Raw genomic sequence first — 17712 nt, forward strand, 5'->3', positions numbered from 1 at the left:
CAAAAAACATATGAAAGAATGCATCTTGAGTGGCTAAATTCAGGAAATTATTTTTTTTATTCTTTCCTTCTTTCTGTCCTTCCTTCCTTCTTTCTTTCTTTTCTTTCTTTCTTTTTTTCTTCTTCACTTTTTTGAGACAGGGTTACTCTGTGTAGCCTTGAATGTCCTGGACTTGCTTTGTAGACTGGGTTGGCCTTGAACTCACAAAGATCCACCTGCCCCTGCCTCCTTGAGTGCTGGGATTATAGCCATGTGCCACCACACCCATCTCAGGAATCATTTTTCAAATAGTAATGGGTAATAATTATTTTATTATACCCTAAAAGATTCAACCTCTTTACTCTACTACAAATGGGATTATGTTTCAACACCGTGAATTTGAGAAGCATTCAGACCATACCAGCATATTTTTGCCATTCTAAATCATAATGAACTATTTGTAAAATTTCAGTTATACTGATAGGAGCATATGACGTGCACACAGACTAGTCTTTTTGCCTAGCATTCTCCAAGTTTAAGTCAACCTCTACTTTGTTCCAGTCATACCCCATCTTATAGGTGGGTTCATGTGACACAAGTTCAGAGAACAGCTTATACTGGATGTCATGGGAGGGGATGCAACACCCAACTCGAAGGAAGTCTGAAGGGGCTCTAGGTTAAGGCCAGAGTAAAGGTGAGCCAGGTGAAGGAGTTCAAAAGGTACACAGAAGTCCAGAACTGGTTGACGTTGTACAATGTGAAGGTTGGAAGAAGCCAGTGTGGATGAGAAAAGGAAACTCCATGACAAGAAGTAACTGTGGAATCTTAGAAATGGAGGGCCTAGTGCAGACGTAAGTCATGAGGCATGCTAAGAGGGATGAACCATTGGTGCACCTCAGAGTCTGGTGAGGCACGGACACGCTAAGAATTCTTACATTTCACTTTACCGTCTTTTAAAATATGCACTGATATATACAAATGAATGACTTTTGTTTAGCAACAATGCACAGTGTTCCAGGGATCTCTTGATGTTTAGTTTTTATGGGTAGTTTTGTTTTGAGACAGAGTCCTGTTATATAGCTTGTGTGGCCTCGGCCGCACCATCCTCCTGCCCTCAAGCCTAAGGTTCTAAGATTCTAGGCACCGAAAAGCATCCCTGGTGACACTCAAGGTTTGACATGTCTAACTTGGGGATCCACAAAATGAAGTCTGAGTGGAAGCATGTGCAAACATCAGATCAGAAGGTTTAAAGACAACCTTTCTTGAAGACTGTAAAACAACTCCTGATTCATGACAAAACCCTATCATCGACTCAAGGCATGGATTCCTTTAATCTTCTTTATTATTTGTTCAGGCTTCTAAGAACTCTGCCATCTATGTATAACAGGCATATTTCTGTCCTACCGTGGCTCTCCTTTTTAAGTGTTCTGAACATGTACTGTACACATACCTCATCACTGAGTATAAATGGACAACTATCGACCAGTCAGTAATTTCTCCTTTTTGCATAAAGCTTTTTCTCTTAAGCCTAAATTCCACAGGTAGCCTACTGGTTCCTGAGCGCAGCGCTTTTTATAGCAAAATGACCAATTTTATCATTCACTTATTTCAATACTCTGACAAATGGCATCAGGGGAAAAAGTTGATTAAAAATAATTTGTTTATTCTGCTTCTGATTTACTATAATAAAACTGTTGACCTTTGTTTATAAAAGACACCAGAAGAAGAGCCCAGAGAATCCAGTTTCTACCTTGAGGCTGTCTTATGCGGGAACACAGCCTTCAACCTTTCACCCATGTAAACTCCTTTCTGCTGACCAACTTTTACCATGAACCTGTCGAGACTCACCCTCAGTGACTTGACATTCCTAGCTGAGCTCCCAGGCTCCTCCCACTAGTCTCTTGCTCTCTCCATAGCTTTTCAACTGTGCTTTGTCATTATCTCACCTTTGTCACTATCAGTGACCCTAAGTCTCATGAAGCACACACCAACTCCACTGTCTCCCCATTGTCCTGCTCATAGAAAACGCTTCTTCAACATTGTCTAAGGTGTAAACACAAAGCTGGAATTCTCAGGAAAAAGCACCCCGTGGCTTAGTTTCTTCAAGAAAGTCATCTAGGCACCAAATTCCATCAGGAACCTTTCAGGAGCTCTTCTCCCCCCAAGTGTGGTAAGCACATAGAATACATTTTTAAAGACTCTATTACTGTTGTAACATACTTAATTTAAAATTTTTTAAAGCAAGGCATGATAGTCCTCACAAATGACTCATTAAAATCTGAACAAATTCTCATAAAACCCTGAGACAACCTTAATATGCTAAAAAAAAAAAAAAAAAAAGTAAAAAAAAAAAGCAATTATTAAAGAATTTTCTGGTCTGATAAAAAGAACCAGTAGCTACTTTAAAGGGCTCCCACTGATCAAAAATGGGGCAGTGTGCACATCTACAAATGATGACATAAAGGACTCGAGCAACTCAAATTGTATAAAGTCTGTAAAGGCAAGACGTTCAAATGATAACCTTCAGAGTTTCCCGTGGAAACAAAAACTTATTATTCTGAACTTGTCAAGTGAAGGAAAAATTATTTAACTTAACCAAAGAGCTGGAGGAAGAACTCCTCCAAAGACACGTTCTGAATAAGTACAGGCAGAATGCTAAAATTAGAAAACCCCAAGTTTGCAACTCCTACTGAAATAATGTGTTTGGTTAACTTCTGAACATTAAAGCCAGCCTATGAATGGTTGATGGGGGATCTTTATAGTGCATGAGTCAGACCGATAACCACACTACTGACAAGCATTCATACTGTTATCTTTAAAAATGAGACTGAGACAACAGATATGAATATGGAGAGATTTACTTAGGGAGAAAGGATATGGGGAGAAGTTGTGACCTGAGTGGGCCATGATGGCAGAGACAGAGAGAGACAGAGAGAGAGCCCTTAGAGAAAGTGCAAGAGACAAGAGTAAGAGAGAGAGACAGAGACAGAGACAGAGAGGGACAGAGAGAGAGAGAGAGAGAGAGAGAGAGAGAGAGAGAGAGAGAGAGAGAGAGAGAGAGAGGAGAGACAGAGACAGAGACAGAGACAGAGAGACAGAGAGAGAGACAAGGTGGCAGGTCAGCCAGATGATGATGTCAGAGGTTGCTAAGCAACCTGGAGGCAGGCTTGTTAAGCTAACACATGCCATCATCAAGAATGAAACAGTCAGACACCACATCCTTGATTATCTCTCAGGGTACATACCCTGTGCCTGGATAGTAACATTTAAAAAGTATTCTTTGACACCAAGGCCATCTACTCAAACTTTTAGAGCTTAACCATCACTTGAAATACTGCTACAATGCTGCAGCAAGTCAGGTGGGAAGTTTTATAGGTCAGATAGTCATCAACTTCAACAAATAGTCATCAATTTAAAAAGTGAATGAGGGTGAGGTTTTAGATGTTGAAATGCACCCAGGAGCACACAAACCAAACTGATATGCAACATCATTTCATTCAGACTTAAATAATCAAATGACAAAAGGGAGTTTGACAATGGGAAAAAATGAGCAAACATCAGGAGTTAACTGATTTAACAAAACTATTGTTAAATTTATTAGGTGTAACAATATTACAGAATATTCTTATTTGTTAATGGGTGATACTTAAAAATTTTCTGTGAACTGATGGTTTTAGAGGTTTCCTTTTAATCACTCCAGGAAAATAGAAATGAGGTGTGTGTGTGTGTGTGTGTGTGTGTGTGTAAACCTGCACACATACAAGATTGACAAAATAAAATAATAAAAGTTGAAATTAGGTATTAGGAATAAAAGGTCATTATTCTACTGTCTGTGTTTGCATTTATTTGTAAGTAATCATGCTTAACTGAGTTTTTGTTTTAGAAATGTATTTATTAGGCTGAGATGCAACACACACACACACACACACACACACACAAATCATTAGGCCCCTCAAAGAGAATATATTGAAATATATTCCTATACATCTACAATCCAGGGTCATCGTTGGTTCCTTCCTGGTTACCCCCAACCTTCTGCTCCTATGGAGAGAGTCATTATTCTGAATTCTATACTTATATTACCGATGTTTTATTTATACTTAAAAAAAAGTTATTCCTATGCTTGTTCTTACATACTATTTACTTTTCTGCTTTGAAGCTCATACAAGTGGAATCATGTCTTATATATTGTTGACTTTTAAGAGAGTTTTTAAAAATAAGTATATGTGTATCTGTGTGTGTGTATCTGCATCTGTGTGTGTGTGTGTATCTGCATCTGTGTGTGTGTGTGTGTGTGTGTGTGTGTGTGTATCTGCATCTGTGTGTGGGTATCTGCACCTATGTGTGTGTATATCTGCATCTGTGTGTTTTTATGCGGGCACGAGTGCAGAAATCTGTGGAGTCCGGAAGAGGGTGATGCATCCCTTGGAGTTAGAGTTGTAGGTGGTCAGGAGCCAGAACTTGGATTTTGGGGACCGAATCTGTGTTCTCTGAAAGACTGGTGTACATTCTTAATGGCTGCGCCAACTCTCCAGCCCCTTGACTTGCTTCTTTGTGCAACATTAAACTCGAAATGATGTCTTCTGGTGCTTTTAACTGTGGTTATTTACTTTTTTCTGTTGCATTGTCCTCGTGTGCCTATATACCAAGGACTTGTGCCTATATACCAAGTTGGGTAATGGCAAACTGCGTTCTGTGTCGATGGCTGTACAAGCACACGCTTCTTCTGGTAATCGCTATGCTTGAGAAGCTCCTTCTCCCCCCTCCACCTGCTCATAATATTTCATATTCTCAAGAATATTCCATATTCTTCTTTTTTTTCTGCCAGCCTGGCAAAAAAAGGAGTAAAATGTCACCTTATTGTAATTACCATGGTCCTAATTGAACGCTAGCATATTTTCATATGTTGGTTGAACATTTGTTGATCTTCTTTTGTGAATTAAAAAAAATCTTTTTTATTCTAACAAGTTGCTTTCCTTTTTCATACTGATCTTGAGGGGTTTCGTATATGTTATGCATATCAACTTTTTGTAGTTATTTGTAAAAGCAATTATTTTGGGGTTCATTTTTTTTTATCTTTATATGCTCATTCTACAGACCAGGCGTCTCAGTAATCTCACACTCTCCTTGCCCTTATTAATCTGTCTCCACGTCAAGCTCCAGCATCTACCCCTCGTGCTGCCTGCTAGCAGCTTTGTGATTTGGGTTTTGCATGTAATCTTTAATGCAGCTGGACTCCCCCACCTTTGATATTTGTGAGGCATGACTTTGATTTCTTTTCTTTTTTTATCATGTGGATAGCCAATTGACCCAGAATCGTTTATTGAAAAGTCCATCCTTTGCCCACTGCCCTGTAATAGTGGTTCAGTCATAAATCAAATCCCTATATAAGTCTGGGTCTGCTTTTGGGCTCTTGAAAATGGCCTGGATTTTCATCATCCAGGAGAGGAAAAAACAATCATAAGCAGAACAGTCTAACTTGGGCAATTTCCTGTGTCTTTCAAACCTAGACCTATTGAGTTCTTTCTCAACTTATTTCTTTCCAGTCATTCATTCCTCCAAAACCATTACCCCTTGTCTGTCTGGGCTCCCTAACACATCAGTTCAGTAAGTTCTTTACTTAAAAACCAAAGTGTTCTAGTACTGAAACAATACGAAGAACGTTTTTAGTTCACCTACTTTGACAGTGCACCACTTTAACCTGCAGGCTGGCATTAATCTCTGCAGTGCCCAGCATGTGACAGAAACGAAGTAAATCTAATTTCCTTGTGAGATTTTATATGGATGAATGAGGAAGTACAGGAGCTGCCTCCTGACATGTCCAAATTATGTTCACATGAACTGCATCTATTTTTTTTTTTTGTCAAGAAATGTATGGCCTAGAAACTTGTCAAAATCATATAAAGACCAGGGTTCCAGCTCACTGTTTTATCATTCTTAAACGTAATCATATAAAAGGCTGATCACTGAAGAGAATCACGCATCTATGTCCTGCTGGATTTACCTTGTACTGAGAAGTGACTCTCAAAAAAAAAAAAAAAAAAAAAAAGGACAAAACAAAGCAACTGAGTTCTGTTCAATAAATGTTTTTCTCTTTGCCTTTTATCAGCTGTATAAGGACATCAACTTACGGACATTTTCTTCCCTATCCTATTGCACATTTTGTATTGTCTCTGTTTGAGCGAGAATATAAAAGTCTTCTGCAGGCAACTTCAGGGACCAATTAACTCCATTAAATTATATCCAGTTATGTAGTGAACTGAACCGCTGCTCGTCTGGGGCTGTCTAGAGCTGAGACAATTAGGAGATGGAGAGAAACAGAAAGGGAGATTGATTTTATGTGTCACTGAAGCACACTGCAACAATATGCCATCGTGACTTTCAAAATGGCCTTAAAATATTCCAAACTCAGGGAGTTTCCTTGCTCGTGAGTGGGAGCTGACAGACTGTCTGGCAGCGTTAGAAAAGGCAGGGAGAAGCTGACGTCTATATTGTGTCCTCTAATAACGTTCTTCCTCTTTTTGGCATCTTCCCCTTAGAAGGACCCGCCAGTTTTGTGTGTGTGTGTGTGTGTGTGTGTGTGTGTGTGTGTGTGTGTGTGTGTGTGTGTGTGTGTCTTTCTTGTCTTCCCTACGCAAAGAACATGATTTCACATCTGGGAAAACCAAACCGAAGGACACTAACCTTCCCAAGGTCACTTAGAAAATTAGTGCTGTGACCTGGTGTGTAGATGGAACACAACCCAGGTGTCCTGGCTCCAGTTTTGTGGTTGGACATTAAAGCATTTTCCTTTGTGGGGAGAAAAAAAAAAATCACCGGACCGGGAATTTGGGGGAAGTGAGAGATTAATCAGATTTCCTCTTTCCCCTTTCTCTCCCTTCCCCCTAATGAAGATTAAAAACTAGGGAAAGCTAGAGCTGCCTTCTCGGCAGTTCTTAAGCAGGGTCAACCAAACCAACTCCCACCCCCGACACAAAGCGATCGTCGCTCCCAGGGATTCTGCGTGTCCTCTTGAGAGCCAGGGAGGTGAGGAGTGGTGGAAAGTCAGCCCTCACCTCCAGCGGGTCCCGGGCTCGTCGGCGCCCAAGCCCCGCCCCTGGCCGCCCTTCCCCCGCGGCCTCGGCAGCCAGCCCCTCTCCCCTCTCGCGGTCGGGCGCACCCACCCCAGATGCCGCCTGGCACCAAGCGCAGCCGCCGCCGCCGCCGTACTTTCCACTTGTATTGATCACTCTAAGCTCGGCTCAGCCTGCTCCCCGAGCGCAGCGCGGCCAGCGCGCCAGCCCTTGGCAGCTCGGGCACAGTCAGGCTCCCAGAGGAAACTCCTTGGGAGCGCCCTGTCCGGGGTGTCCTCTGCGCTCTGCAGTGTCTTTCTGTCTGCCTGGAAGGAGGAGGAGGAGAAAGAGGAGGAGGAAGAGCAGAAGGAGGAGGAGGTGGTGGAGGAGGACGTCGTCTGGTCCCGGTTGGGAGGTGGAGCAGCGGCAGCAGCAGCCGCTGAGGCAGCCGCCGCCGCCTCCGGAAAGGGAGAGGCAGGAGAGATCGGGACTTGGAAAATCCAAAGTGTCGGCGACCCTGCACGGCAGGCTTCCTTCCAGCTTCATGGGCAAAGTGTGGAAACAGCAGATGTACCCTCAGTACGCCACCTACTACTACCCCCAGTATCTGCAAGCCAAGGTAAGGAGGCGCGAGGAAGGGTCGCCGAAGGAGGGGACCGGCGCGGCGCGCGCCCAGCCGGGCCAGGGAGGGACGCACGGCGACCCCGCCGCCCTCGGGCGCAATTGCTGGGATTGCTAACTATAGCGCTGGCCTGGGTTAAGCTTGGGGCGGCTGCTTCCCGAGGAGCGGATCGCGGCGATCGGGTTACAGAGAGTAGTGGGGGGAGCGACTAGACAGGAAAGGACCGCCAGCCCCTTCCTGGCCGGCGAGAAGGGAGGGTCTCAACGGCCTCACGGCGCTCCTGGTCCAGCCAAAGCTGGCGGCCAGCCGATGCTTGGGGCCCGCGGCAGGACCTGCTGGTGACACGGCTTTCCGACCTCTTCAGGGCCTCGCCTGCAAGCAGTAACTCTAGGGTCCCCGGGAGTGGCGCGCAGCCCACCGCCCCGCCCCGCCCCGCCCCGCGGGACTCCCCTCCAGCTCCCGCGCGCGCTACGAACGTGGCTGGTGGGGGCCCGGACCGTCTCCTCCCCGCCTCGGGCCCTGTGCGTCCGCCCCTCGCCTCTGATCTTTGTGCGGTGTGGCACTTCACCTGGTTACTGATTTCCACTTTTACGCTGGTGTTTTGGGTAGAAAAGTGGCCAAAGTTCACTCCGCATTCATTGATGTCCCTTTTAATCTTCTCTGTAGCTTTTACATAGGAGGGATGATGGGCAGATTTCGGTGAATAGAGAGAAGTGGCTTCGTATTTACTTTTCTTTCTTCTTCTTTTTGTTTTGTTTTGTTTTTAAACTACCTTATATGTTTACCATAGTGATTTTCCAATTCTCTTCAACAGTGGCACACTCTTGGGTACGGAGAGCTACTGACATGTACGCAGGCAAGTTACAGCTGGCTTTCCAGAGACCCGAGGTTCTTTGCTAATGGGCCTATGCTAATTTTACAACAAGAGTTTGATGCCTTTTAAATTAATTTTAAAAATTATCAGGATTCATGAAAAGTGCATTTTACTGCCCTGGAAACATCTGCCATGATTAGGGAAGGCAGAGGTGACAGTGGGTACAGGGGCCTCCTTCCGCCCTTAACATCTAGCACGTTCTCCCAGGTCACAAAAGAATCAGGTATGAATGCAGTGTGTGAACTTCCTTTAGGGGACTGGTTGGTGGCAGATGGGCATGTCCGACCTGATACTAAGAATTTATGATTCAACCTTGAAATCTTTTCTTCCTTTCAATGTGTGTGGTCCCTGCTATCCTGGACCTACAACACAGCCCTGGGTTTGTCCATCTAGAAAGGACTTGTCAGCAGAGGCACCCAAAGGCCTCTTTGCTACTCTCTCATAATTCCCCTCTTACCTTAAGTCATCAGGAATCTGTAAGGTGTGAGCAATCTTAAGTGCACTGCTATCTCCCTGTGGTTGTCATATCATTGTTTTAGGAACTTGAGGGAGATACTCTCTCTCTCTCTCTCTCTCTCTCTCTCTCTCTCTCTCTCTCTCTCTCTCTCTCTCTCTCTCTCTCTCTCTCTCTCTCCCTCTCTCTCTCTCTCTCTCCCTCTCTCTCTCTCTCTCCCTGAGTGTGTGTGTGTGTGCATGCACGCTACACCAAAGCTGTTGTAACATAATCAATGCACAACCTTTTAAATGTGTTATATATTTAATGCACTCATTTTAATTATTCAGTATTTTGGGTGCCTGAAGGACAGCCTATTCAACACTTAGCTTCATAAATAATAAATACACACATTCAGGTGAAGAAAAAGAAGAAGAAAAAAAGCCATGTTTCTATGAAACATTTACCTTAGTAATTTTTATGTACCATCAGTAAGTTAGGATCCAAGTACATAGCATTGAATACAGCGAACGCAATACCATTTGGCCTTCTTCCCGCCCTGTAAATAATTGAAGAGAGAGAAAAACGGCAAGGGCTTGCTGGAGTAATTAGGGCTGGAGCCCAGGAAGCTTTAGGGCCCATTTTCTGAAAGTGTGTTTCCTGCATAAAGCATTTAATATTGATTTGTATTACAGTAAATGACAGTCTCAAAACGTATTTTGCTGTTTCTCCTATGAAATCTGAAATCCTATTATTCTGAGTCCCTTTGTTTCGGGAGGAAGGTGCGTCCTCACTTGACCTATATAAGGCAGTGTTTTAAAAGTTTGGTAATTAAATCTAAACTCCCTATTGTAAAGGTGTCATAATTAGTTCAGAAAGGAGTGTCTCTCCAAAAATACAAAGAGACCAGATGCAGATTTTATAGACAGTAGAGTACGAGTCAGGGACATCCATCCCTCTTTCTCCTTCGTGTAGTCATTGGTAGGACAGTGGTGGTAGACATTAAGAAATATGGAGAGTTTATTTGATTCCCAGCTTAACAACAAGCATGATCTGCCTGAAGAGTTAATAAACGGTCTGAGAAGCTGTTGTCTACTGGGCTAATGCTTGCCTGTGTGTGCTCTGACCTTCCTGAGATAGACTACGTCACTCTCTGTAAAGTACACTGTGATGTGTTTGGCTAGTCCCAGCTGTTGTGAACTTCTGTTTGAAAGCTGTGTCAAAAACCAAGGAGTGGTTTGGTCCTTTAAAAACCTATTTTAGCCTGTTGTTATGAAGTAGACGTGGTTTTGTTGAATCGTGTAGGAATAGACGGATCTGCTGTGTTTCATCAGAGGGCTAGGTGATACAGGTTTTAAAAAGCACTTTAAAGCAAATTTTAATACTACACTTTCCAAAAGTTGCGTGTGTCCAATGCTTCTTGTGTTAATCCAATCACGACCTGTTTTGGCAAATCTGTTTTGAAAGACACTCTCATAAAACACAACAATTCTTCATTTTTCAATCAAGAAAATAACCCTTAGAACCAACAGCTATGTTGGTGTATGTCGTGCTCTCACAGAAAGAAAATGCAGTAACATCTATGTGTGGCATCAGGTTCATGTGAGGCAGCTGGTAATGGGCATGGGTGGCCATGGGATGTAAAGTTCCCATCAGGCCTTGTCTTAAAGAGATATAGAACTCAAGTACCCTGATCTTTACTCCATGTGGTGTGGTCTGGTATGGTTTGGTTGGCTTTTATTTCACAGTCAGTACCATCTTATTTCAGCAGGTATGCTTTTATCACCTGGCACATTCAGGCTGATGTAGCTTTGCAAACACAAGCACACATTGTTCTAAAGAATATTCCAGATGTTAAAATGACTTATGTGATATCATAAAAAGTTAAATTCATGCTTCAGGTTTTAGCTGTTCAAAAAAAGGAAGGAAGGAAGGAAGGAAGGAGGAAAAAATTGGGTTTTTTTTGTTTGTTTGTTTGTTTTTTGAGACAGGGTTTCTCTGTGTAGCCTTGGCTGTCCTGGACTCAAAGATTTGTATGTACAAGTTGTCAGCCAGTGGCTATAGGAGTTTGACTTCTGTACAGGCAGCCCTGGAATGAATCATCACTAGTCTACGTGAGAGATGCTATAACATGCGTTAGTGCTGATGCAAATATTTGAATGTTTATGAGGATACAATGCTTAGTCCTTCTCTTCCAAAGAAAGTGAAGTGTAGACTTTTCTTAATTTATAGTGCTTGCTTGATATTTTGTACCAGTTGAAGGCAACATGATACATATACTGTTTATTCCTATCTTTTTAGTCCATAGCTCTGTAAAATATGTACCAAAAGCTTTCATTTTGTGCATTTGTCCATTGTTTTCTGTACTAAAGAAATGTCTGTCTATCTGTCTGTCTGTTTGTTTGAGACAGGATTTCTCTGTGTATCCTTGGCTGTCCTAGACTTGCTTTGTAGACCAGGCTGGCCTCGAACTCACAGCAATCTGCCTGCCTCTGCCTCCGAAGTGCTCGGATTAAAGGCGTGCGCCACCAGGTCTGGCTTAAAGAAATGTTTTATACTAACGAAATGATTGTTTCTGATGTAAGATAATTTTGTCTTAAGATGATTTCTGTGTAAATGGATACCAAAGAATATATCTGAATCCAGCTTCAAAATCTTGGAAATAACAAAGTAATTTGCAATTCCGCTAATGAAGGCTGCAGGGACAAAGTGACTTTGAACTCAACTCCTTTCACACACTTAACCATTTCATTGGATTTTTAAACAGTTCTTTATCCGTAGTCAGCAAATATTATGCCAAACAATCTGATTCTTCTAGAAATCGAGGTCGTGATTCTAGGAGCAAAAGTAGCAACTATAACAAAGTAGATAGGGTGTACAAGGCCCAAGCCACGGGTACTTTGAGTTGTCCCTGCCTTTACCAGGTGAGTCATAGTTGCTTAAATGTGTCAGCATAGTAATGCAGTATTCCACATACATGCATTAACTTGATTTCCTTGATAGGATATTTTTGAGTGCCTAGACATGGCAGGAAAGAATCAAGGTTATGGAAATGTTAAAAATAAAGTTACATTATGGAGCGATAACATTGCACCCTTTCTTTCGGGTATCTGTGGAGTGTTGCAGAATGCAAATATCTAGAGGCACATCAGCTCTGTGTTGAGAGTGAAACTTTAAGCCACTAGTAAAGAACAGGGGAAGACGGGTGGAGCGAGGAATATAAGCTTCTGTGTCACCACTGCTGATACTCCTTGGAGTTTTGAAAGTGTTGAGGTAGAATTTAAGTTCAAACATAGAGAATGCCCATGTGATATACCTTTTTGGGGACCTTTACTAACATGTTGCTGGGACTGTAGTTTGTTTAATGGTTTATTGAAACTCTTAAGTTATTCCAGCTAACCTACTCATAGGTAATAGAATTTCAAGTTATAGATCTTTCAGCTAAATAGAAAATTACTCTTCCCACCCCCTTTCTTTTTATTTAAGAAAGAATTTCCAGGGAAGCAAATCATATGTTTTTTTAATCACATTATCCAATTAAGCTATATGAGTAAGCTCTATCTAGATCTATCTAGAATGGAGAAGTAAATGTTCTATAAAATGGCATGAGCTGATAAGAATTTGCTCATGCTCCTAAGAGGGCTTTCTTATCTAGTTTGTCTTGTCCTGGGCGCCTCACAGTTTAACTGAAGTTTGTTTTCTCCAAGCAGAGTGCCACAACCCCTCTATAACCCTGTCTTCAAAGACACCAGCACCTCCCTGGTTCCTTGCTGAATTTCCAAAACAGTAGGCACTGAATAAATGCTTGCTGGTGAACTAATATTATTCATTAAAAAAAAAAAAAAGGATACCAAGTTATTTTAGACCAGAGAAATTGTGTAGACACAAATCTAAAACTATAACAACTGAGCCTAATTTTCTGATCAAGTCTGACTACAGTGAACTTTGTGTTTTCATTTACTTTCTTCCTGTTGTGAAGTTTTCCAAATGATTTGTGAATTAAGTAAGAACCCAAAAAAGAATTATTTTTTAAAAAGAATTATTTATTGATTGGTTGATAATTTATACAACAACAAAAAAAAATGCCTCCTACCTCCCTTCTCTTTCTTTCTCCTTCCTTCCTTGCATTCCTTCGTTTCTTTCTGGGGTGAATATGAGAGATCTTCAAGAAAGCATATGGATGCTAGCAAAAAACGTCACCGCAGCAAGTTAAGGAGGTCTCACACAGTGAGTTCGTAGTGCAGTCTACCTGGACTTCTAGCATCAGTCCACTCCTTTTACCAATCCTGCTTGAATGTCTTCAGCTTAATCTTCCTGAAAATTCCTTTTGGGGAATTTCAGACTTGGTGAAAAATGGTTACTTATCTCATAACAGCTTACCACCTAACATACAAACTGAGGTTAATATGTTGAGAGTCGTAGCTGCTTCTCACTCTATGATCCGAACTTGGCACTTGTTCTTCTGGCTCTTAAATACTGAAAATATAGGTTTTTGTTGTTGTTGTTTTTTAATCTCACTCATTGTGATAGTCAAAGAAAAACAACCAGAGAATATATCAAGTTGTCCTCAAGGAAGAGCCTTATTCAATGGAAAATAACTTCTTTAAACACACACACAGAATGAAGTCAGTTATTTAAATGCAGCACCATAATATTTGGTGTAACTTCAAGGTAAATATTCAAAAGTCGAACATTGGACTTAGGGATATTGTGTGGGGTGGACTGGAGTGTTCTTTTTTCTTTGCTGTCTCATTTTAATGAATAAATAGTGGAAACTGTAGAACTTGGCAGGGCTTCATGAAAACATTTTTCAGATGATACAGCTGGGAGTTGCATCAGGTGATAGACAGAAAATGACCTCTTAGAACCACATGTCACACACACACACACACACACACACACACACACACACACACACAGGGCGGGGGAAGATTTGATATTGGAAGCTAAACATGCCCAAGTCTAGTAGGTATGAGATAGACAGTGAAAGGGCGATGTGGTAGTCATGCCAACATCTAAATGAATATATCAAAAGTCTAACTGCGATGTTGACAAGAAACCAAACATAATCCAAAATGTAATTCCTTATATTTGCTTAATGTAGATATTCTCCTTACCATGTCTATATGAATATTTTAATTTTCAACCAGTCACGGGAAGGTAAGTATGTTGACATGATGAGAAAGAAACAAAAAAGGGATAGAAAAGACAAGGTGATGTTTTGACCTCTTGGTGCAGCAAATCTAGAATAGTGAGCCTTGCCTTTCCCCTGCATTATCATTTAGCAGATTCTTAAATGGATGCATCTGTCATTTTAGAAGATGGTAAGGAAGGAGACTCTTCTGAATAATGACTAAAAATACGGGTTCTCAAACAGAGATTGCATGCTAATATGTAGCTAACTGCCACTGTGAGCATGCAGAATCATCATCTGGCACATGGTGCCCTACAGTGGCCGTAATAAATGTATGCTGAAATTAGGTTAAGTTTTCGGCTGGCTGCCTGTGGGTAAATTGTGAGGCCCACAAAAGAGTAAAACACTTTGCCCATCCATTGTGCTCCTGAGTGAACCCAGTGTCCATCCTCTGCTCTTGATGCAAGGATGTGCTGGGGAGTGGAATATCTATCTGATCCCTGATTCTAGCATCCTGCAAAACACCAGGGAAGACAGAATGGACACCGTGTAAGAAAGAAAATGATAGTTATAAAACAGCACATCTAGACATCAACATTTCAGCCAATGGTCTGAGTGACAGAGAAGCTACTCAGATATACATGGGACTAAAAATCCATGTGGATTTTGTGAGTCAAAGTAGAGGTTCCAAAGGAAGCTACCATAAATCTGAGAATTTTAGAAAGAAATGGGCTTTAAATAAATGAATGGAAATTTCTTGAATTTATAATCAGCTTTATTTTTTGCTCTTTTGCTTTATAATTCTCTTGAGGGCATTTGGAGTTTTAAAAGAATTACATTTTGTTGTTCTTTATGTTAACTCCCTTTCTTAAAAATTCAATGCTCAATTACTTTATTTTACATTATTTTCAGTTTTATGCGTACAAATGTGCCATTGAGCCAACCTATTAGTGTTGTGGCAGGCTGGTAATGTAATCTTTAAATGATGACATAATGGGCACACAGAAATGTTATTTGTATTGTTGCATTTTACTTAAGGTAATGTTTATTTCTCCTACCCCATTAGCCGTACTTATGAAAAAAGGCAGAAAACAAATTCAGGGTTCTAAATGTTTCTAACTAGATCTTTGCCTGCATTCATTGTGAGCACTGATGATACCCAGGATGAACTGTAACTATTGAAAGAGTTTTCAGAAGTATTCCTGATCTTTTGTGAACATCCATTTATGGGGTCATTATCTTACTTTATCTTAGGCGAGCTGTTATTCACCTCTGTAAATAGAACCAAATGCTGTAGGAGTCATGTGTGGCCTTCTGCCTGCCGCTGTATGGGATCCAGACCCCACCCTTCCTCTGGCTGCTCCCTGGACATGTGTTACACAGTTGGCGCTCCTAGGTCCTAGACAAAGAGATTTCAGGGAAATGTTATATGCAACAAAATGAGATCACTTCATAGATGCCATACATCATTTCACTGGTCTTAAAGGACTAGTTTCCAAGCTCTGCAGGAGTGGTCGCATTTCACAAAATACCAATTTTCCTTCCTATGAGTTGAAAAGTTGAGTATTCAGAGTGGCGCACCTAGGTAGATGCTTTTGCTAAACTCTCTGTCCTTAACCTGAGGTTCCTGATGGGAAAATAAAAATTATCAAAAATGAATTTCATGTCATAAGCTTACATCTGTATTATCCTCAAGTGACAATACACTGTTTACCCTGCTTTGTATTTTATTTTATTTATTTATTTATTTTTTTGGTACTGATTTTGAGTTGACAATAAAAGTAAGTTTGTACAGGAGATCCTCCGGTAAACTTCCCCTCACACACAGAATCACAAGACATATTGGCATAGTTTATTTATAGTATAGGATGTCAGGTGACGTGTTTGTTTACATAGAAAAGTAAACTTTACCATCAAGGTTACTCATCTCTGTGGTGTTTTTAATTTGTCATCAAGCAAGAATGAAGAAATTTATAAAAATAAAAATTTGCCAGAAAAATTATTTTCAAGTTTTTAAGTATAATACTATCAAAACCTTCCTGCCCTTCTACATAGCACAGCTCTGATTAATTTCCTTGTTTTAAACATGCAAGTCTTTTTTATTAAATATTTTTAAATTTTTTACATATACATTTATATTACCAAACATACATACAATAAACTACCTACAGCAATAAGAACCATGACATAATCAGGAATTATATAAATGTTACATTCTTAGTGTTTTAGCTGTTTGTATTTGGCAGCCTTGAAGAAAACATCTTTCCTACCTTGGTGCATCTAAAATTCTGAATGTAAATCAATATCTATCATATCTCATCTCTATCAACTTACAACATCTATCTAGACCTAAAAACATCTTAACCCCTAAACAACTAAGCTTAATTGTAAAACTAAACAATCTGGTCTTCAACCTCATCAGAGACTTGAGAAGGAATTAAATTGATTACCTGAGTATACCAGGAGTGCAGGTTAGTAACTTTCCAAATGAGAAGATGACAGAGACAGTTTGCTTCCTGAATAGTCCCCCAAAACTCTCTATAACATTGGAGCATCATCTTCAGCCTTCTGACCCATCTGATCATTTGCATACTCCTCGTTGTTTTTTGTTTTGTTTTTTTAATAGAATTAGCTCTTAAAAGAATTCATGGATATTTTCCTCATCCTCTATGTAATTTGTTTGGTGATTAGCTACACTTTAACTTTAAAGTGAGTTGGGTGTATGCATGCATGAGTTCGTGGGTACATGAGTGTGTGTGTGTGTGTGTGTGTGTGTGTGTGTGTGTGTGCGCGCACAGGTGCACACCAAAGTCAGAGGATGGCCTCAGTTGCTCTTCCATAGGTTGAGTCCACTTTCTTTTTTGAAACAGAGTCTATCAATGACTTGGGCTTGCTTGTTAAGATAGGCTGGTTGACCAGTAAGCCCCAGGGATCCACCTGCCTCTCCTTGCCCAGCTCTGGAATTACAAGTGCCTGCCACCATGGCCAGCATTTTATTCATGTTCTGCACATTAAACTTGAGTCCCCATGTTTGCGCGCCAAGTGCTTTCCTGACTGAGCTATCCCTCCAGCCATCCAGTAAGTTTATCCTACACAGCTCACATTCTCAGTTGGTGATCCGGAACTGAAAACTCCCTTCCCGTACAAATGGTCACACTTAAAGGGCGAGTCATCCCTCCCCCCCAAACCATATGAGCCTAGAGAAGTTAAATCACTTACAGGTCTATGCCAGTTCCCTTACAGAATCCAACCACCCGCCAGGGGGTGCTGCGTGGAGACCAGGGTGAGTGTTAGGAGTTGGAATTCCTGGAGCTCATCTTTGCCTTCTTTGGGGGAGTGGGGACAACTTGGCTCAGAGTTCTAAAATAGGGCTTTGAGCTTTTAGGCTGGGGCTTCTAGAAGATGAGAGACGTGGATCATGACATCAGATGAGTAGGACATTTGCAAAGGCAGCTGTTGATGCTGGAGCCTTCAGCTGTGGTCAACCCCTGGGGGTCTTCCTCATTCATCGGCTCTCCACTCTTCACTTTCCATTTGTTGTTCTAGACTAAGAGATAATCTCTGGTTCCCTAACCTCTTCTTTCCAATGTTAAAAAAAAAGCAGCCCCAAGTGGCGGT

General features: G+C 41.3%; 1 protein-coding gene across 3 annotated transcripts in view; it reads left to right on the top strand.

Annotated features, from left to right (window-relative positions):
• Positions 1–7112: 7112 nt before the first annotated feature.
• The window catches only part of Rbms1 (RNA binding motif single stranded interacting protein 1), a 220944-nt gene continuing 210344 nt past the window's right edge, over positions 7113–17712 (top strand). Inside the window, exon 1 of one of the 3 annotated variants that reach the window (XM_051166384.1) lies at positions 7113–7650. In XM_051166384.1, coding sequence (XP_051022341.1) covers positions 7576–7650 — 75 coding nt within the window. In that variant the 5' untranslated portion in view covers positions 7113–7575. The remainder of the gene's footprint in view (positions 7651–17712) is intronic. The other 2 variants (XM_051166389.1, XM_051166390.1) reach the window with 2 other exon arrangements.

The sequence above is a fragment of the Acomys russatus genome, chromosome 24 (genome assembly GCF_903995435.1).
Source record: "Acomys russatus chromosome 24, mAcoRus1.1, whole genome shotgun sequence".
NCBI classification, from domain to species: Eukaryota; Metazoa; Chordata; class Mammalia; order Rodentia; family Muridae; genus Acomys; species Acomys russatus.